This window comes from Rhamphochromis sp. 'chilingali' (genome assembly GCF_963969265.1).
Source record: "Rhamphochromis sp. 'chilingali' genome assembly, chromosome: 3".
In the NCBI taxonomy this organism is placed as follows: Eukaryota; Metazoa; Chordata; class Actinopteri; order Cichliformes; family Cichlidae; genus Rhamphochromis; species Rhamphochromis sp. 'chilingali'.
The window spans coordinates 36970951-36993644 of record NC_137931.1 but is presented as its reverse complement, the minus strand read 5'-3'; the positions used below and the strand labels follow the sequence as shown (position 1 = coordinate 36993644).

At 45.8% G+C, this 22694-nt stretch overlaps 1 protein-coding gene across 1 annotated transcript; it reads right to left on the bottom strand.

Moving 5' to 3' along the window:
* Positions 1-693: 693 nt before the first annotated feature.
* On the bottom strand, positions 694-20744 carry slc9a7 (solute carrier family 9 member 7). The gene is made up of 16 exons (XM_080877430.1): positions 20439-20744; positions 17356-17558; positions 17205-17282; positions 16380-16456; positions 16190-16302; positions 15998-16103; positions 15730-15871; positions 14980-15085; positions 13980-14068; positions 13039-13152; positions 12351-12462; positions 12120-12273; positions 6422-6485; positions 5861-5943; positions 4988-5093; positions 694-2187 (listed from the first exon to the last, which is right to left on the bottom strand). The coding sequence occupies exons 1-16, from the start codon at positions 20668-20670 to the stop codon at positions 1924-1926; spliced, it is 2043 nt and encodes a 680-aa protein (XP_080733556.1). The 5' UTR covers positions 20671-20744; the 3' UTR covers positions 694-1923.
* Positions 20745-22694: the final 1950 nt, after the last annotated feature.

Here is a 22694-nt window from a genome sequence, read left to right as displayed (position 1 = left end):
TTATCTGTAGGTTCATTTATCAGCACGTCAAAGTTCATTCATATTCATTTGTTTGGCTGTTCTGGTTGAACTGAATGGACACAAACTCATCTCCAGCTCCAAGTTTCTGTTCTCGGACTCTTACAGAGCAGCTTAGCATAACTCACAAAATAATCCTTCTTTATCTGATACCAGGCCTCAGGTCACTCTCTGAAGCAAGCTCATTTAGCTCCTCCCAGTTTGAGGGCTTCCTGATTGAATGCCCATCACAAACAGAAGCATGAAATGAGCATATAAGGACGGGAATATTCGGTGTATCACAGTAGCACAAGGTACTGAAGCCGGAGAGAAGGGATTAGCTCTGTTAGCACGTGAGCTTCACATTACTGAGAAGATCCAAATCAATCCTGAAAGATTCAAATTATTTTGTTATTTTACTGCCACGATTACAACATAAGTGCAAGCGGTCTGTGTGATATGTGGGTGTTCCAACATGAACGTCCTGCTTGATTACCGCAACTCAGAATAAGCTGCATCACTCTGATGCACTCGGGTTAATAATACAACAGGACTCAATATGATCTCGTGAAATATTCAACTCATAAACTGGACAGGTCATCAGACTTTACACTTTGATCTCAAAGGAAGTGAATCTTTTTTTTTCTTTTTTTCTTTTTTTTTTGAGAGCATCGTGAAAACAGGTCAGCTGTGTTTTAATAACATCACATATCAGATAGTGTTTACACCTTTTTCATTTCCCTGACTGAATTTTTATTTTGAATGCCTGAAAATATCTGCGTGTTCAAAAATACACCAATCTCCTGCCTCCCAATCTGCTGACACACACACAGCCACAAACACGGAGTGCGAGTTGATTTGTAAACACCACAAAATGCGGCGGCACTGGGTGAGAACTTAAGATTTTATTGACATGCTGACATGCAGACCACAGTGGATGCAGACGGGCTGCAGAGCTGCTACTAAACACAACAGTTGCATACATTGACAGTTAGGCTACGCATCACATTTCTCACGTACTCCTGCCGACACGGGAAGGTCAGAGACGGTCTTGCTTGCTTCCCACGTCCTCGCAGAGAGTGCGCCGAACATGCCAACTGCCTTTAGGACTCGTGCAGAGCAGCACGCTCACAGTTTAGTGCGCTACCTTTCACCTGACAGAGGGAACATGGCTCCCCCATGAGCTCACCTACACAGTCTCACACCAGCTTCTGCAATTGCCCACGCAAACACAGCCCCACATCTGATTCTCTGCTCAGACACACACATACACAAACACACAGAGTGAACTTTATAGAAATTATGCACAGCAGCACGTTTCTAAAACAAAAGTGTGATGTCACTCCTGACAATGAGTCCAGAGGGAAAAATAATAAGTGAACCGTGTGTTTCGAGTGAGTATGGAGGCTACATAGCAGACGCACACACGCCTGTTTACCTGCACACACAGCTGACCTCCATCCAGAGGTCACCGAGAGCCTGCTGGATGTTGGGAGAATCATCCATCTTTGCATGCGTATCATCAGTGAAAGCATTTCTCAGCTGCGGCGCTGCTTCTGATCCTCGTCCAAAAGTTGAAGCTCCGCAGTCCGACTGCACACTGCATGTCTGTTTTGAAAAATCAGCATTTCCTTTGGAGACATAATGAAATACAAAGTTCTTTAACTGCGTATTCGTCCAGAGCAGACACCCGGACACTGTGTGGAGCAAGGAGGAAGAGGAGTATTCAGACATAGGCGAGTGCAGCGATGCCCGTCTACATGACAGGGTCACATGACAGAATGAGTCAGAGAGACTTTGTCCAGCTGAGGTGTTGTGATCCCAAAGGAAGTTCAGAGTCACTCTGCAGGACCGCCCTCCTGGATGTGGAGAAAGCTGAGGATGAGGTGGTTGGGGGGTGGGTGCGGGTGGCGGGGACGGGTGGGGTCAGATATGGTCCTCGATGGGGAAGACGAGGCGCGTCCCTCGGCTCAGCAGCTCCTGCTCGCGGGAGTCCAGCTCACGCTCCAGCGCCTCCTCTGATGTGCTGCCGCTCCTTTTCCCATTCGCGCTCCAGCCCGACCCCCCAGCAGTGTCCGCTCCACTGCCAGACGCCCCGTTGGCGGTGATGGCGGTGTCCCCGAAAGTGAAGGTCAAGTCTGCGTCGCCACGGATCAGGTCAGAGTCCGGGTCTCTCAGCTGCTCATGGTTCTGAAAACAAAGCCAAAGCAGAACATGAAGGGGAAGAATGGGACCACACGAGAACAGATGTGGGACGCATGTGGCAAAAACACGCATGACCACACGAGCACGCTGACATGAGTGCAAGGGCTCACAGAGGACACAGTGGATCTACACGGGGGAGGGGCAGATTTAGGCTGGATTAACCTCCAACTGTCGCCCTGCTTCTCTGAGCTGCCTCTAATCGGAGAGAAATCACACATCTGCCCCTGCTTCTCAGACTTTCCAGGCCGGAGAACTGAAACTACACGTATGTTTTTATTTGAGTGAATTTTGTTGGTAATTCGTCTTTGTGACAGTTTTCAGGTACTTCAGTGATATGAATTTTCAAAGGTCTGAGACGCACACAGAGTCGTGAAAACAGGATTTCTCTGTGAAACATCAATGAGCTCAGTGATATCGCTGAAACATTTGGGTCAGCTTCCTGTGAGCATCTAAAGCTCCAAATCACACGCTGCACGGCGCTCGAGTCCGGGTCTGAACTGATTGGCGGATCAATATTTGGCCAGGGGTCCCCCAGGGAGAACGGGATGAGTTAACTCGGGGGGTCAGTGCGGGGATTACTCTCACAGAGGGATCCAAGAGAATTACATAACACTTTCTCTGCAGCAGCAATCATGGCGAACCGAGCAAAGCTTTATCTTTTTAGTTGTGAAACTAAGCCACCGCACTTCCTGTTGACTTCCTCTGTGAACACGAGCAATATGTGAACTACGTATTTGTGAGCCACTTTTGAAATGAAAGTGTTCGTCAGGAGGGTTAGGGTTAGCGGCGCATTGATGCTTTCACTGCATTTAGCTCCTTTACAGACCGTGAGACATCTGCTGTTCTGAATTACATTTTGAGCGATCGCATTTCACGTGTTTCGTTCCCCTCTGTGTTTTATAAAATTTATAAGCGGAGGAGAAAGCAGACGGGGAGCTTTATTTAATCTCCTGTGCCCACACAGAGTCCTGGATGGGACTGATTACATGAGCCTGGCAGCCAGCCGCTCGCTGGCAAACAGCAGCAACAAACTGGGAGGGGAAGCGTTTCTGTGAGCAGACTCGGGATAGGAGGCACATTCAGATAAATAAATGAAACGAGAAACAGTCAAATTACAGTTCAGATCTCTGAATGCGAGCCAGCTCTGAGGGCTGAACTCCTCTTTGAGCAGGAATCTCTCAGAAAATGAAAAGAGGAATTTGCCAGAGTCCATCCAAGTGTGACCGCGCCTTCAATGGTTGCTTGTGTGGCTGAAATATCTTTCATTACAGTGCTCATCATTGAGGCGGAGCTGAAAAGGCCCTTTGTGCTCGCTGAATGCCAAAAGGCTTTTCCACCGTCCAGTTACTCTGCCGCTGAAGGCCTCGGCTCTTTGTGTGCTGGCTGGCAGGCTCTGAGAGCTTCAGTATTCACAGGAAGCCTTCTTGAGGAGCCGGCTCCCCACTGAGCACAAAGAACGAGAGAAAATGACTCCTAACCACTCACTGTGTCCCAGAACGGCTCGGAAATCACTTCCTGTGGAAAAACATCTCCTAAAGAAGTTTTTCTGCGCTGAAACGAACACACACAACACCACAATCAGCTGATTTTTCTGTAATATCATGCTGTAAATATTTACAGAGTTACAGGTCCTGAAAGGTCCTGGAAGAACAAAATAGTGGGTTTTTGAACAAGTCTAGATGATTTTTCCAGCATTTCAACTTCATGAATCCAGCAGAGATCTGTTATCTTCAGGGCTAAAAACACTGAATCAGTTTAATAAATAAATGTAGTCCAGAAATATTCACAGTGTAAGTTACTGTGTAGTGAATATAACAGTGTGAGCTGGGGGGTATATATGTCTGCTGATCGTTTTGCGGTTTGTCTTTGGGAAATGTGCTGACTCAACCAAAAAAAAGGCAGACACTCAAACTGTAAATAAAAAGAAGCGACAGAGATGCTAGAATGGTCCGTGAACAGATGAAAATAATGGTGGCATCGTCATGTACTTTATTATTATTATTTATTTATAATTATTTATTTGTAGAATTCTTTTAATACACTTAACAAATTAAGGGAGTGCTTTTTAATCAGAGTGCAGCATCAAGTCAGTTAAATTCCTGGATATATCAGAGGGGGGTGCAATAGAGGGGCAACAACCCCAAACCAGGAATGGTTTTCAATTCCCCCTCCCCGTCTTTTATGACTGTTTTTCACTAGTCTTGCATTTGGCTAGGGTCAGTGTAACTGCTCGTAGCATGAGGTAACACCTGGACCCTACACAGGCTGCAGAGGTCATTCAACTCCTCCAGCGTGGCACATTAATACGTGCCACTGCCAGCAGGTTTGCAGCTTCTCCCAGCACAGTCTCAAGAACATGGAGGAGAGCTGGACAGGGCCGTAGAAGGCCTTAACCCATCAATAGACCAGTATCTGCTCCTCTGTACACGGAGGAAGAGGGCGAGCACTGGAATAGCTACAAAAAGACCTCCAGCTGGTCACACCACGTCTCTGATGAACCAATCAAACACAAGCTTCATGGGGGTGGCATATGTCAGTCAGGTTCACGGTGCCTTCTAGTGCACTCACTGCACGGCACCGTGGACCTGACGGACATTTGCCATAGAACGCCAGAACTGGCATGCCCACCACTGAACTTGAGCTTGATCTTGGTTATGAAATCAAGTTTTCCTTCAGTTTTTTATGTTAGAAGGCTCTCTGCATCACCCTCAGAGGTGTTCTACACTTCATACAGACTCACTGCTCACTGTGAGTTTGCTGTCTTAGTGTGCACGTGGACACTCACCTCGTACGCCCGGGGGGTGGTCAGACAGCTCGCCAGCGGCCCGCAGTAGCTGGGTAGGGTGGAGGTGAGAGGCGGGCCACTGTGGGTCAGAATGGGCTTCAGGTAACTGAAGGTTTATTAAGGACAAGCAGCTGACTGAGTCTTAAACACTTTAAATGGTAATGATCCACCCACCTGTCAATCCATCCATCCACCTATTCATCCATCCACCCATTCATCCAACCATTCTGCTTATCAATACTTCTGTCCATATGTTGGAGAAAACTAGGATGTATCAGTGGTTATGGCGACTTTAGCTCATCAATGATATTTTTCATCTCTGAATGAATTCTCTTAGGTATTTATGCTAGTCCACACTGTGAGGCACCTTTACTACACTTAAAGGAGATCTTAAAACTGAAGTAATGGGGCTTTTAACCCTAACAGCGAGTGTTAAGCTCTAACACCTGTGTCAGCTGTGATGACCCTGACTCCAATAAAAAAATGTATAAACCTGATAGTTTAAGGTTAGGGTAATCTCCAGTGACTAACAGGTTTAAACCAGTTGAACATAAAACTTTTAGGTTTTTGTCACTTTTGTCACACTCTGGGAAAAGGCCGCTGTGGACGCTGCAGGGAGGGGCAGGCTGCCCATTTGTCTCATAGACAAAGCCACTGCGGGGGTTAACTGGAAAACACAGTCAGTCACCGGGGAAACCGTCGCTCAGCAGAGGGGAGAAGCAGGGAGGGACCAAGTGCACGAGGAGCTAAACACCTTTACTGCAGCCTGTTAGCAAGCAGGGGAACATATTTTATGGGCTTGTTAACCGAGGCGATTCTTTGGACACAGGACAGAACCATCCTGGATGAGACCACAGAGCTCTGAAAGGATACTTGTGATCGAACGTGTACCACAGTCTGAAGAGCCATGCGCTCTCCTGCTTGGTTTTACTTTGTCCTTCAGCCTGAGGCCCGTCCTGGACAAACACACACAGATAACACAGCTTTATACTCACGGGAAGAACAGCCTATCAAGATAAAATGCTTCACCTTTTAATTCACTCAGCCAGGCTGAATGAGCGGGCTTTTTAAAAAAAAATACAAACAGAATGTGAGTTAAATATCATGAATAATCATACTTATTGGTAATCTCTGCAGAGACAGACTCAGACTCCATGACAACTGACACATGTAAAAATATTTTCTCACATCAGTGAACCAGCAAAAATATTACATTTTTATTAATCAATCAATTTAAAAAAAAAATCTGTGTATACTTGGTGATGTTTCTGGTTCCAAAGGTCTGAGGTTTTACGTCATAGTCACTTATATATGAAAATAATTATTCGTAGTTCATTGTGAGGCGTGAATAAACTCATGGGTTTGGAAGGAAAACTCTCACTGATAACCAATAACTCTAATAACTGCACAGAAGCATGTGTGAGTGGTGCTCACCCCCTGCAGGACCTGGAAGCTGTCTGCAGACGGCTGCAGGTCTTGGTCTGGATCAACATCGACTCTGAAACAGAAAAGGACAAAGAGATAGTTAACAATCATCACAATGCTGTTTTTCTGTGCGGTTAATAAATGACTAAATTTCTCAAACTGGGTGCTGCGTAATTATCTGTCTATATCCATCCATCCTTTTGCTGCATATCCAGCTTGGTTCAATGGTAACTTTATTGTCCCCAATGGGAAATTGATTTGTAGTATGTCCATAAAATCACAACACATACCCACAAAAATAAGCCCAGCGGTAACGACCTAAATTTTATCTTCAAAAAAAGTGCAGTGTGCAATGGCAACAACCCTTATGGTTTAGTGTTAATAACCATGATAATAGCGCTAGGTACAAAAGACAATTTATGTCTGTTTGTCTTTACTGCAGGCACTTTATACCAACGACCTGATGGAAGCAGTTGAAAATCATTAAAGAGAGGGTGATCTGAACACAACATGACAGAGGTTGCCTTCCTCAACACCTGCCTGTTATAGAAGTCCACAAGCTGGACCTGAGATCTCTCTGAAATCCGACCAGCCACTTTAACCAGGTTACTAAGTCCGGCCTTTTTATTCAAAGACATATTACCATACCAAGCAGTGATACAGAAGGTTAAAACAGATTCAATAAAACTTTTAGAAAAAAAGAGTCATCATTTCAGATGAAACATTAAACCTCTCCCAGCTGAGAGACGTCCTCTCTGCAGTAGGCGCTGGGTTGGCCCAGGTCCTCCTGTTCAAACACCTGAAATCACCTGAGCAGCGGCTCCATTCGCCACATGAACATTTTAGGATGTTATTTGTGTTGTTACTGTAACGATATTCCCTTTTTAAACATCTCTCCCATCTTTCATATGACGATAAATTAGCTCTGAGGGTTAAAAATGTTTGTGTGGGATGGAAAAACACTAACGCTCATATCACTGAGTGAAACAGCGCCCTTTTAATGTAGTGGACTACAGTACTACACTCTCACTCGGAACCAATAAGCTTCCCCTGAAGAAAATAAATAAAAAGGCTGACCGGCCAATCAAAGGACGGTAATGTGTTCTTGACCTCGGGTTTTGATCTGTTTTGCAGTGTAACAGGTGCTTTATAGCTCACGCTGCTTTTTATCACATCACTGATGGTCCACAGATTCCTCTGGGTTTTAGTTCACAATTCCACGACACAGTGACATCACTGGGTAGGTCCTTCAGTGACAGGCTGCTTTCCTGCTGCGCTCAGACTATATTGTGTGTAATATTCCATAAAACACTGTGAAATCACACAGGACCTCTGGTAAATACGCATTTACAAGCTACCTCTAATATTTAACTTTTTATTAAAATGAATTAATACTTCTTTTTCTGTTTAGCTGTTATTCATAGCGCCTGTGATCAGAAGTGAAAGCAGGCCGGTCTCTGGGGGATAATTCTATTTCTCTTCCCTGTAGTTGACGAAAAACAGAAGTGAAGAGCGCGAGAAAGAGTCTCCTTTGACGTAACCACACTTACACAATGCCACTCACTGTCCCAGCATCTGCAGACTCCGCCTACTTCCTGCATTGCTGTGATCATTACTGTCATACCTGTAAGGAGCGAGTTTCATATTCACAAATTATCTCTGCTGGGGTGCTCACAGACTGCACTGACCTTTGAACTCATCACATCATTACTGCGGGAACGCAGACAGTCACGCCCCCAACTCTGGGACAAACATCCATTAGACAATCATGAAACTACAGATCCACATCTGCTCTGATCTCAGGGCGAGCGCTGTCACCTCGCAGCAGCACGGTCATCCGTGATGTCAGCCTGCACCCGACACAACTCGGCCTTCACACCCACACAGGCAGATTCAGGGCATTCACAGCGCACGCTGCACTCAGCTACATACACATTAATGTGTAAATCTGATCCCTGAAAATAATCATCATTATCGTTTCAGTGTGGTCTCCATACCATACAGAAGCTTCAGCTGCGATCACAGGGAACATTTCTGCTTTGCCAGCATTTCATTTTAATTGTGACTAAGCAAGCCACTCGCAGCTCTCAGAGGATTATTACAGCCTAGCCTGCCAACTGGTGCTACAGAGAAGTGAAAGCTCCAACTTCCGACTCCGAAAGTTCTTCTTCCAGATGCTGACGTTTCTTCCAGCAGCTGCTTTCACACGCCAGTCAGCGTGTTTTTGATGGTTTCTATTTTGACTTCCACTTCCTCTTCTTTCAGCATCAGTTTCAACATGTTTCGGCATTTTGGTTTGGTTTGGAGCCTGAAGCTCCAGCACAGAGCACGTTTAAATAAGCTGTCTCTGTGTCACTTGTTCACTCACAGAGCATGTTTGGATGCAGTCACACTTTAATAATAATAATAATAATAATAATGGATTGGATTTATATAGCGCTTTTCAAGGCACCCAAAGCGCTTTACAATGCCACTATTCATGGTAAATGGCCTGTATTTGTATAGCGCTTTCTAGTCCCTAAGGACCCCAAAGCGCTTTACACAACCTGTCATCCACCCATTGACACACACATTCACACACTGGTGATGGCAAGCTACAATGTAGCCACAGCCACCCTGGGGCGCACTGACAGAGGCGAGGCTGCCGGACACTGGCGCCACCGGGCCCTCTGACCACCACCAGTAGGCGGTAGGGTGAAGTGTCTTGCCCGAGGACACAACGACCAGGACAGAGAGCTCGGGGATCGAACCGGCGACCTTCCGGGTACAGATACACTTCCCAACCCCCTGAGCCACGGTCACCCCAAAAACCTTTATTTAAACAGGAAACTGGAAACTCCCAGCCTGAGAGACAACGGTGTTAACCGTTGAGACTGAGCTTTATTACAACATTTCTGTGTCTCAGTTTTAAATGTTTTGCTCAGTTTGTTGTAAAGTATTTCTGGGCTTTTATATTATTCCTCATATTTCTAATGTTGGCGTCTCTCGTCTGCGTGCTAGTGCCTTTGTCTTTGTTCCCTGCCTGCTATGGATTGACTTCCTGCCTCCTGATTCGCTGCTTGTTTCCACCTGTGTCTGAATTTTACAAACCCAGCTGAAGCGGAACTGTAAGACATCACTGCCTATGGAGCTGACAGCTGGCACATCTGGAAAGGCTCCATCAGTGCTCAAAGGTACAAACAGGTGTTAGAGCAACATCTGCTCCATACAAATGCTTTTTTCAGGAAGGCTGCTGTGTTTGACCGGGATGATGCTAAACTGTAGACTGCATCCATTCCAGCAGTACGGCTTCAGAGGAGAAGAGTCCAGCCGCTGGACAGGCCCACCTGCTCTGCAGAGCTTTGACCAGCCAAGAACATCTGGAGCATCATGAAAGCAACAACAGCAGCCAGGACTGCTTAATCCTACATCAGACCAGAACAGCTGCTGCCCTATGTTTTACTCAAAGACTGACTTCATAAACCTGAAAATACAAGCTAAGCCTGAAGTTTCCTCCTAAAGCTAACAGTCTGTGATGTAAAGGCCTCACATCCGCTCCTTGTGCTCCTGTTTTTCTCTCTGATCCTCAGCTTGTGTTCGCCCAATAACATCTAATTTCGTATTGAAAACTCCACCTCTCTCCACCTGACAACTTTACCTTGACTTTCAGCATCAAACACAGAGCAGCAGCTTCATGACTTTAAATGCTCATTCTCCTAAAAGCTGAAACCAGCACCCTGACTGTCCCACTGTGGTCACAGATTAGTCATGCCGCTCGGTGATAGGCTGCCTGCTTCCAGACCGTCAGGACCAACACTGCATCAGGTCTCACCGTGCCACTGTTAATGATCTGCACAGAGGGAGGAACACCGTCTGAGGCTTGTTTTTAACCCCACCACCAAGAGGCAAAACATAAATTTACACACACATCACTGCAGAGAAGGATGCTGAGAGCACAGAGCAGCACGGCCGGTTACTGTCACCATAGCAACGAGTTCACAGGGTGAAAGGGGCAGAATCTGGCAGTGCTCTAAACCTCCAACATAATACTTCCTGCTCCGCCCTAAGACACAGCACACATATTAAATACACACACACACAGTTGTGTTTTCATATCTTTGTGGGGCCATCTAACTGATATTATGCTTTCCATAGCTGCTTACCCTAACCCCACCCATCACAATAAACGCCTAACCCTAAACCTAACCATAATCTAACTGTAACCCAGTCACTAAAACCACATTTTGAGTCTCAAAAATGCCTTCAAAATGTCCCCATAAGGGCTGTTGCTCCCCACAAGTATAGTGGCATTCCAACTTTTGGGCCTCATAAAGCTACCTAAACTTTGGTACACACAAATACACACACACAGCACACATGTTACAGTTTTTCTTGATTGCTTTGACCTGCCTAAAGAAACTGGGATCCACTCAGTTTTCAAAATTATTATAATTAAGAAAAACTGTAAACACACACACGCATCCTGAAGCTGAGCTTCTTCAGAGGAGCAGCAGGAGGTGGAGGGAAAGCAGCAGAGTAGCTCTGGCTCCATCTCCTGGACGCTGCGGTGTCTACTGTGCAGCCCTCTTAAGACCTCTGACAAACAGTCAGTACTTCAACGTGAATATTAATACCTTGATGAATAATTTTTCTTGATGCATGCTCAATCATCCAGGTAAGGAAATCCCAGGTCGATTCTGTTCATCTGGATGTTTTCAGTGTGAGAAACGTTTCATCATCAACCAGGTGACTTCTTCAGGCCTGCATGACTCTATTGTTCATTCAGTGGCCTAGTTTCTCCCACTAAAAACGTCCAGATTAATAATTTCCTCTTTTACACCCACATTCACATGTTTACAAACCACATTAAGGATGTAGTCATAGGATGCAGAAGCGGTATAATAATACAATTTAGGTATAATAATAGAAAACTTATCTAACTAACAACTAATTACAACTTGCATTAAAAACACAATTTAAAAAGTGTGAATAGAGTCAAATTTGCAACAAAGGTCTCAGTAATGTACATCAGTGCCATGATGTTCACCACTGCATACAAAGACTTGGAAACATCATGGTTCCTTAAACTTGGAAAACCTGATTAAATGTGCAGATATTCTACCTGTGTATAAAATTCACACACAGTCCTAGATTTTAGTTCTCGTCTCTGAAATTTTGCAGATTTATCTTAGAAATAAAATAAACAAAAATACAGAATGAAACACACTGCTAAACAACAAAACTTAGGCATATAGAAAAGAGACACACTTCATCCACTCTCACACACACACAGTTACAGAGTGTTACAATGGGCTGAGCCACAGTAATCCTATAAAGTGTCTGCAGTGCAGGGAGGAGAAACCAAACAGCCACTCCACAAACACATGGCACAACACAACACTCAGCTGCACATCTGCACTGCAAAGGTCAAAGGCCACTCGCCGAAGACATCAATGTTTTTGGACAGAGGACACAGATGGTCTGAAAGAGGAGTAAAGAGCCCATCTATGTCCACTGTAAATGGTCATCATTGACCAAAAGTGGTGGCCTATGACACCGACTGTCACAGTCCACTCTGAGATTCTTCCCAGGTGTTTCAACCACCACTCACACCTTGCTTCAGGTGACCTCAGCAGGTCAGGTCATGCCTTTTCTTTTCTTCGAATATTTAAAATTTTCTGTTATTATTCACAGGCGTGAAGGCAGTGCAGCACTTTGATTTTCTAACCTGATATGCAGCCAGGACAGCATGGGTGTGGTTCCACCTCCAAACACCCACACGGTGAAGAAGACGATGAGCAGCGTAGTGGTGAACATCATCTGACGGGCGTACGTAGCTGTGTCGCGTATGGCCAAGGCGAACGCCATCGCCCCACGCAAACCTGCAGAAAGAGATCCTGAAACCACCCAGCCCGACACGATGAGCTAGAACTACAGAGACAGGAAGCGCTCCTCATACCTGCAAACATCATCATGTGCTGGAAGTTTCCTTTGATCTTGTGCCTTCGACCGAGGTTGAGAAGAAAGGAGAGCGGGTAGATATTCAGAGCTCTTCCGATGAAAATGGCAATCTGACGGCCCGGGTTAAGAAGTTTTAATGCTGGAAAGAAAGGATGTTTGTGGTATATGTGAGGTCACACACAAAAATATCAAAAGGGACAAATCAGACTAGAGCGTACTGAGCTCCATCTACTGCCCTGCCTGGTTTCTTAGTGTTTCACGTACATGTTTCAGATGATCAAATAAACTTTAATACTAGACAAAGATCTGAGATCTGTTCAGTGTCACTGCCACACCCAGGCCTGATCACTGTCAAAGCTGCTGAATCACAAAATAGAAGTTGTCTGACAAAGTGAAGCAGGCTAAAAGATGTAAAGAAACAGCTGAGAAACAAAGTCACTGACCTCTATCAGTCTGGAAAGGATTACAGAGGCAGGTAGGTTTACATAACCCTTTTTCCCTTGAAAATTGAAATCATCTTTTAAAAACTGCCCCAGTTGTCTTTGTCTAATATTAACATTAGTTGGATGATCTGAAACACACAAGCGTGACCAATATGTGAAAAAAGAGGAAATGAGGGTGCAGCAGGTAGCTTTCTCAGCGCTGCAGGTACTACTCTGACAATGAGAGAAGCTCAGAAAGGATACGAAGGCTCCAATGATGAAGACGGGGCTGAAAATGTGATTCTGGAAGGTGAATAGAGCCAAGCCCATGTAGGAGAAGATGAAGTTCTCAGCCAGGAAATGAAGAACCTCAAAAAGCTGCAGTTTAAAAATATTCATCATCATTTAGAATCATAAAATATGTGAATGTGGTTACACAGTAAACAGGATGAGCCCCATCATGCCTTTAGGTTAGCAGAACAGATAATGTTGCATTTAATGATGAATTGCTATAATGATCCACTCTTTGCAGTAACTGGAGACCAACTGAGAAATGTTTAGTTAATCTCAGTTCAGCTGCTTATCTGAAGAAACTTCTAATATTACATTTGTAGTGTTAGTGAGACGATTTAACAGTTTATCACTTCTGTGTATGAATTTTATCTTGTTGCCCACTTCAGGGTTATTACTGGTGTGATAAAACTTTATTTAAGTAAAATAACAATAAAAACGGAACTATACTGTCCTCTATCCAAACTAAGTGTGAGAAAATAAAAATATAAAGGACGTGATTCCAGCTTTAGTCAGCTGACGCAGACAAACACAGAATAAAAACTGTTTTCAAGTTTAAGATAAGATAAGATAAGATTAAAGGTTAAAAACAGAAATGTATATTGAACCAGGCCTCCTGGGAGGGATCCAGGGGCGTGTGCGCCGTTTGTTCCCTAAAATGACTCTGTCTGAGAGGCAGTAAACTTCCTGCTGCTCCGTGACACCGCCCCTTTTTCAATGGGAGTGCCATGTACAGATCCAAACTGTGTTCCTGCTAATCTCATCCTGTCCCTCAGACCAACCCCCCCACATGGAACTGAGCAGTCAGGGGGGGAGATTAAGGTCACAGCCGGCTCATCGGGCAGGCACCATCTGGCCCAGGCACCAGATAGCTGGGGGGGCATGCGCGGGGGTGGGGTCACATGTTCACATACCTGCTTGGTGCGCTTTGTGGACTCTTCAGAGAGGTTGTTGTAGGTGTAGTGAGCCTGCGTGATGCCACAAAACAGCACGGCCACAACGCCTGCAGGACAACGTACACACACACACACAGCCAGCTGAAATACACAATGCCAAATTTCAGCCATCCATCCTCTTCCTCTTATCCCAGAGGGGGGAGGGGGGACACCTGGCCTAGCCTGAGACAGACAAACACTCACACCTGTGGGCAATTTAGAATCACCAGTTAAAACCCCACTGACGGCATGTTTGGACTGTGGCAGGAAGTTGGCATAACCGGAGAGAACATGCAGACAGAAAGGCCCCGCCCACATAGTAGTGGCTGTGGAGTCCAAGCTAGAACGTTCTTGCTGTGAGGCAACAGTGCTAACCACTGCACCACTGTCCTCCCACCTCAGCCATCAGATTATTTTGAATATCTGAATCCATTCTGACTCCTGACCACATCTGTGTGTGTGTGTGTGTGGGGGGGCGTAACACAAAATCTGTGAGGATGCTTTAAGCAGGTGTGTAATCTTTCTGAGGTGCAGTGAACGTAAAGCATGGATAAAGCAGAAATTCTCACTCACACCTGTGCAGGTTGTGTCCCCCACAGCCATCGCAGACAGTCAATGGATGACAGCTGAATATCTATTGTGTTGATGCAGATTTCTTTTTTTCTTGGATGGAAATAAATGGAGCAGTTTTGATTTTTGTAAAATGTTCTTCTACATTTTCAGGTGACGTTTCCTAGCTTGTTAGCAGTGGATGGTGCTGTTTGGATCTGATTTGACAGTGTGCCTGTAACACATCCTTACAGCTGACTGTTTCCTGTATAAGCGCTCTATGAATAACCTTTTATGATGTATTCTGATGATAAGCGTGGGGCGGAACGGAACAGTGTAAATCTGTGAACAGGACGAAGTGCTGCATGTGAAGCGAGTCGCCCGGTGATGGTCAAATGGCAAGGCTGATGTTTGTGACAGGTCAGCTCACCTGTGAAGCCGCAAGCCTCGGCGAGGAGGAAGGTGCTCCAGGACATGAGGAAGAAGAGGGCCGTCTCCAGCAGCGGGAAGCAGTGCAGCTTGGTGAACTTGGTGACGTAAGGTTCCGGTCAAAGAGCGTAAACACAGGACTGAGACACCAGTTGGCAAATGTGAACGTAGCCCCACCCCCGCAGTCAGATGATCTGTCCTGTATAGTAAGCTTACAATATTTACTGAAGACACGTACGTCTTTACCTCTACGTCAAAGGTTCTCAGCATCCACCTTTAAAACCCACCCACTCATCCTCACAACCTGCTTCAGGACCTCTCTCTCAGGACCTAAATTTGTGTGATCAGTGTTATTATACATTACAATTATTACAATACAATTACAATACAGATTATTATACAGATGTTTGTCCACCTCACAACCACGACCTCCACTCAGGGAGCTAAAATCTGACTATTAGAAAATAATCTGACCCAGAAAAATCACAGCTGGAAAAAGGACTGTTCAATTGCTCTCACCTGAGCTCACATCTGTTCCAACTGCTGATGTGAGGCCGAAAGTTTACACAGATATTAAACTGCTGATAGATCACAGCTGGATACAGGGACCAGGACTGGACGCTCACCTGGGTTCAGCTTTTAAAGGAGTTCACGTGTGTTTTTCAGGTTTATGTGAATATCTGCTGTACTTGGGCGGAGGGTGGGGGTGAGGGGGGTCGTGTGGTGGGCGCTGACTTCTCTGAAAGGATATGAGAGCGGTGACCACTCCCGTGGCCGCGCCCATCACGAAGGAGCCGCTGAAAATGCCAATGAAAACCCCCACAGACTTGAAAAAAGCCGAAGCATCAAACTGGTGCGTGTTGGCGCCGGCCGGCTGGTACGCCACGATGGACCTGAAACACAAAAACACGAGTCAAAGGTGACTTGTGATCTCCCAGCAGGGGGAGCCAGAGCACTGCCTGCAGCCCCCACAGGTGGTCACTAGAAACCACAGCTGGAAAAGCGAGGCATGAACTCACGAGGACAGCACAATGGCTACGGCGTCGTTCATGACGCTCTCGCCGAAAAGCAGCGCGTACAGATCCCCGTCAGCGTGCAGCTCGTTAAAGATGGCCAGCACCGTCACTGCGGAGACACAAAGAAAACACTGAAAACCTTGCTCGCGTTCACACTCATGCACGCCGTCCTCCTTCCCGTGCTCGTGGTCATGCCTGGGTCCGTGGCAGAGATGATGGCGCCAAAGAAAAGGCAGTCAGTGTAGTAAAACTTCCCCGTCAGCTGACCCACTGCCTGCATCAGCTTGACCACGCCGTACATCAGGTTCCTGCGGAGGGAACAGGTATGACACGTCAGTCACGCAGCAGCAAACCGAAGGTGATGTCACACCTGGCTCTTACTCACCCAATGACGAAACAGGAGACGGCGGTGCCCAGGAAGGCGTAGGTGATGATGGAGCCCAGGTTCCTGAAGAAGTGTCTCTGGAAGAAGCAAGAAGAAGAAAGAGAAGAAGATATGTGGTTCTTCCTCACACTCACCCAGCCAGGCAGCCAATCAGAGGCCTCTGCGGCTGGCTGCCGCACGGAGCGCGCTCAGCTCTCTAAGTGCTGAGTCAGGTTTCTAAAGGACATGAGCCTGTACAGGTCGGCGCTCAGTTCTGTTTGCATCCAACCCTCCTTACTCACACATCAACCAAACAGCAACGCCAGACAAAAATGCTCTTCTTACTTCCTGTTTCCTGTTTCCTGCTGAATCAGCAGATCCAGCATGAAAAACAATTTCACAAGAAAAGCACAAAATGCTGCTCACATACTCTTCAGCTGCACAGCACACATAAGCAGCACCACAGTACAGATGAAGGCAGGTGTGTTTACCTGCAGGTTCTTCTGGGTTCATGAAAGATTTTTGGAAAAGTCGGTTAGGTGATCAGGAAAGATGGCCAGGTTCACTCCAATTTCATTGGCTGATATTTTTCATCAGACTTGCCTCCTAGCGACCCACCCTGGAGTGTTATTGGTCAGACTGGAGCACCTGAGCTGCTGGTGGATGTCTGTGTGGCTCCGCCTATTTATTCTGGCGTAACCTTGATATCGTTCATGAGTGCGTTATGTTATCAGGTTAGATGTGACCTTGCTGTGAAAGCATCACCTGCTATGCTTTAAATGTAAACATGGAGACAGGTGAAGCAGTCAGAGCCCCACCCGTCCACACACAGCAGGTGACTCTTACCTTCTTCAGACTGTAGCCCGCATGGAAAATGATGGGAGGCAGCAAAATGTTGAAGAAGACCTCGGGGTCAAAGGTCACCTGGAAAAGACACAAAGTTTGAAGTTGCCAGGCGGATGTGAGCGATGCCAGCGTACTTCCTTGCCTTCCTCACCTTTCGCAGCATGTCGTTCTGCTCCACGTTGTGTATCTCGCGGGAGTTGATCTCTCCTTTCAGCGTGTACTCAAAGAACTTCCCGCTGACATTCAGCAGCAGTGTGCTGGTGGGTCCCTCCCTCAGCGAGCAGCTTGCTGGCGTCTTGTTGTGATAGCTGTTGGCTGGGATGCCATAACGCAGAATCACGCCAACCAGTAAACCTGAGAGAAACAAACAGAAATACCGAAAGGTTAGTGGGGACCTCGTGTCTCTGTTTCTGGTCTCAGTCACAGACTGCTGGACCTGATTTTCCATCAGTCTGTTTTCATAGATACATGTCCAGGAAGCAAAGGGGCCACTTTAACCTCCTAGGACCTGGCGTCCACATATGCGGACATCACATTTTGGGTTATTTAGACCAAAATACTCAACTTTGCTCCACAAGAGCCTGATATCCACTTACAAGGACATTATATTGCTACTGTTCTATCAAAATTTTAAACGAATATCCTCATATGTTCCTATTTTTCTTCAAAACAAAATTAAGGTAAAAAAAAAAAAATCTGGTAATTCTTTGTTTTTACATTCATCGGGCCCCAATATGACCAAATATCAAAGAGAAATTAAAAATGCATGCCGTGGAAGAGTTTGGGTCTTAGGAGGTTGAAGAACACACACACACACACACACACACACACACACACACACACACACATGCAGACACACAAACACACACATGTAGACACACACTGACACCCACACACACCTGCAGACACACACACACACACACACACACACACACACACACACACACACACAAACACACACAAACAGACACACACACACACAAACAGACACACATGCAGACACACAAACACACACATGTAGACACACACTGACACCCACACACACCTGCAGACACACACACAAAAACACACAGACGCACGCACACACACACACACACACACACACACACACACACACACACACACACACACACACACACACACAGTCACACACACAGACACACATACACACACATATAGAATTAAACCACTTGCTGTTTCACTTTTTCTGTTCCCGGATTTTCAGCAGGAAGTAAAATCAGGACAAACGTCTGAGGCTGCGTCTCATCGTCAACAACATGAAGCTGCAGCAGCATTTCTTACACTATCACAGGTTTAACCGGTGGACTCAACAACAACCCTTCAGTTTTATTTATACACTGCAGTGTAAAGTGATCTGGGATCGGCTCTGTTTTTCAGATTTATGTACTTATGTTGGAGTGCTGGAGGGTGGAGGAGTTCCCATAGATGCTCATGTTAAAGCACTCAGGGCTTCTTTAAGCTTCTGTCCAACCATAGGGGATCAGTACCAGCAGACTGGAACACCGACTGTCTCACTGGCTTCAGGGTGGAGGTTCTTTGCCTCGTGGTTCACTTGTTCCTACCACTGTTAATTTTTTAGATTGTGTTATGTGGTTTGTGTTTTGGGTGTATGTGTTATGTGTGTTATTTATGCAGGTGGCTACAAAGCAAACGCCCCTTGGAGATAATAAAGTTCATCTTGACCTTGATAAACTAGGTAGGTAACCCAAGTTTGTGTTTTAGGGGCGTGGCCTCTTTGACCAGTGTTAGTGTTGAAAATGTTTGACTTTTTATGTTAATCATTAAATAAAGCTGTTTTATTCATTTTATTTATACACTATGCAAATGTGCTCATAAACGAGTTGGCGCTCCGTATTTTAAAGGCTGAGAGCTTCATTCCGCGTTATTGTCTGGATTTGAAATATTGCAGGTGCATGTTGAGTGCAGAGAGATATTTTGCAGCATGCTTACACACACTGATAATGGTTAGAATGAGTCTCTAGGTCAGAAATTCTGAACAAGATGTCCTTAACCAGACCTTAGAATGAGTAGAAGAATAATGGATAACATTACATAATCAAGGCTACTCAGGGTGTGTTTTTGTGTAAAAGTCTCTCTGACAGGTGGATGGCAACACAGTTAACTGTAGCTGTCTGCTCGGCTTCACCTCAGCTAACCAGAGTCCCTGAACTGCACCTCTGGACCATGTTAATTACATCTTCTGACCAATAACACATCTCCTGTGAGGTTACAGTAAATACAGCGTCAGTTCAGCCCACAATAACTTTAAATCGGGGGCCACCTGCTTCCTCCAGCACCCTTTAAATGGTCTGAGGTTCCTGTGTGAACTTGTTCGCCTAACCGGAAGTTAAACGTCACTCAATTAACTGCAGAGTATGGCTGACAGATATTAGTACATGAGGTGTGCATGTATAAGTAGTAATGAAACATGAAACGGTGTTAAAGAAGCAAACGTCAGCTGTGAGCGCAGTGCCTGTTTCCTGTTTTTGACCCTGTGCAGCACAGACACCACACTTGGAAAATCACCAGAGCCATGTTTGCCTTGGAGCTTTAGGTCCAAACAAATCAAAGTCTGCCTTCTTCGGAGGACATGTGTGGTTAATGAGTGACACGCTGGACGGACGGCCTCCATCACTGGGACCGTGCAGATGTGTCACACCAGCAGGCCTTCTGACTAATCACTGCAGGTGATCAGAGACATTCGCACATTATCTGATGATCTTTGTTCATGTCATCATTCTCCATGTTTGCTGAGGCAGGGCAGCCTCAGCAGAAGAACCAGGCTGGGCTGAGGCTCCGAATCAGCCCACAAACAGACACACGCACGCACACGCACACACACACAGTATTCTACCGCCAGCAAGGTTATAACAGGGTTGTTATAAGTGGTGTGTGTGTGTGTGTGTGTGTGTGTGTGTGTGTGTGTGTGTGTGTGTGTGTGTGTGTGTGTGTGTGTGTGTGTGATGAGTGTGATGTGACTGCCGGCTGGTGTCACTTGGACTCTTGAAGCAGCTGCTCGGCTGATCTCTGCTCAGTCAGAGAGGTGCGCGCACAGGAGCGCGCCGACACCGAACCGGCAGCTCGATGTGAAACGCGCACGCGCGTCGGCGGCTCTGCACTGTCTTAAAAATAACGGCCGCGTCTCACGTCTCACGCAAAGAGTGCGGTGTCGGCGTGCGCGAGCGTGCCGTTAAGCGTAAAGGCGAGGCTCACCGTAGATCATCGCCAGCCCGGTCTCGTGCAGGAAGCGGACCCGCCGGTGCTTGAAGAGCCAGATGGTGAGGATGGTGAGGGTGAGCAGCAGGATGAAGGTCAGCATGTTAAAGCTGTCCTGCCGGTGGCTCTCCTCCGCCTCCTTCTCCGTGGCCAGCTCCTCCATCGCGAAGTCCTCCGCGCGCATGCCCTGTCCCCAAGCACAGCTCAGGAGGATCCATGCGGCCATCATCTCTGCGCCATCAGCTGAGCCTCTGACGAGCGCGGCGAGCACCGAGGAGGTCTCTCAGCCACGCGCCTGAGTCACTGCGCCTGCGCTGTGACGACCGCGCAGCTGAAAGCGGGCTGAGGCAGAGGAGGAGGAAGCTGCTCACATGATGTGTCTGCAGTGGAAGCAGCTGCACCACCTACTCCACCCTCCAGTGTCCAGCGTGAAAATACAAGGATCGACTTTTTCTCCTCCTCTTTAATCCTACCCGCCCCCAACACCGTTTATGAAACAGGTGTAAACACAATAAACATGATAAAACTGTATGCAGTCAAATATCACATTTCCACTGTTAGTTGAAATTTTCACTCCTTGACGTGAGCTTGGTTCTCACACTGCTCATCGAGGTCCACCTCCCCCCACCACCTCTACCCGCAGCCTCCATCAGTCCCTTCCTTACTACCAGTTAGATACATAGCTCGTTATGACTGTGGATTGTGGATATGGAGCTGGACTGCGGCTTTTATGTAATACCCTTTTAAACCACAAGATGGCGCAGCGAGTCACTGTAAAGCTACCCAAGGTAACTAAAGGGAGGGGCTAAAGAGAATGGCCGTTTCTCAGCACGCGTACTTGCGTTCTTGCAAAGGAGAGTGGCTAAAAAGTTTGAAATATGACTCTATCTGACACAAAATAAACTTTTAAGATATTTTCAGGTGAGAACTTCTGACTGGTATGGCATTATTTTGTGCCTCTATTGTGAGCGCACATAAATAATTTTTGCAAGTGCAAATGTTACATTTTGAGGAAGAAATATTTTGAGTGAATAAAAGCTTAATTTGAGCGAACAAAATTTATTGCTGCATGCAAGAAATGTATTTCAGTGTTTGCTATTATCCATATACACAACAGCCCCTCTCACTCAGTTCACCTTTATAAATGTGCCACAAAACCAACCAATCACAGACTTTGATGCAAAAATTGTGATTGGCTCCAATCAGCTAGCTAGCTACTGCATTCTGGAAACACTGTCCATAGTGTAGCTCAACCCATTTAGAGTTATTATGTTTAATTATTTTATTTTAAAATATATAATTTTTAAGACCATTGTTGGTTTTAATCTAGTTTAAACCAAACCACTCCACTGGATTTAGCTACATTTTGGACAGTGTTTCCAGAATGGAGTAGCTAGCGAGCTGATTGGAGCCAATCACAATTTTTGCATCCAAGTCTTTCATTGATTGTTAATGTTAATGTTTGGTTTATTTCAGTTTTTTATTTGTTCCTGTGCTTTCTGTGTAACTGTATGAAGCCTAGTAGACAGGATGTAATTTTTTATATAATGTGTAATTTCCATTGCAAATATTAAACAAACTCTGGAGTTGTGATGTCATCAAGTACAGTGCCATTCCAATTGTAGAATGATTGCGTTATGTTCTTGGGAAGTATGGACTCCTGTGTGAACTTATAGCAAGAATGCAAGTACAGACTTGCGTTCTTGAGTACTGAGAAATGGCCAATATAAAAACTTTAGACAGCAACACACTCTGAAAATGTTACAGATGCTGCCCCTTGGTGGTCAAAGTTTCAGTCAGTGTCTGCAGAGGGTCACTGCGAAAAGCACCTTTAAGGAAGCAAACAAGCAAGCAAGCAATCAGAAAGCAGGTTTTTGCTTCTTTTTAATCTTATCCAGCACTTTCTTTTATTATTATTGTGCATATATTATTCATTTTCAATCTTCCTGGTTTTTACAAATTGACGGGTAAATGAATGGGGCTGTGTTTTTGTGTGAGTGGGAGTGGAGGGTCCTACTCCTTCTTTGCATATTTGATTATATCATTCTGTTCATTATTATTCTACACAGCTTATAGTAGTAGGTAGTCACTCCTTGGCTATCTGAGAAATCTGGAGCTGTTTCCTTGAACTTTCTGCTTTTGTGTGAATGATGCTGAAACTGAACTTCTATAATTCCTCCTGATGCACAGGGTTCCCAGCATCTCTACTCCAGCAGGCTGCAGGCAGAACAGGAGCTACAAAGACATCGGCTA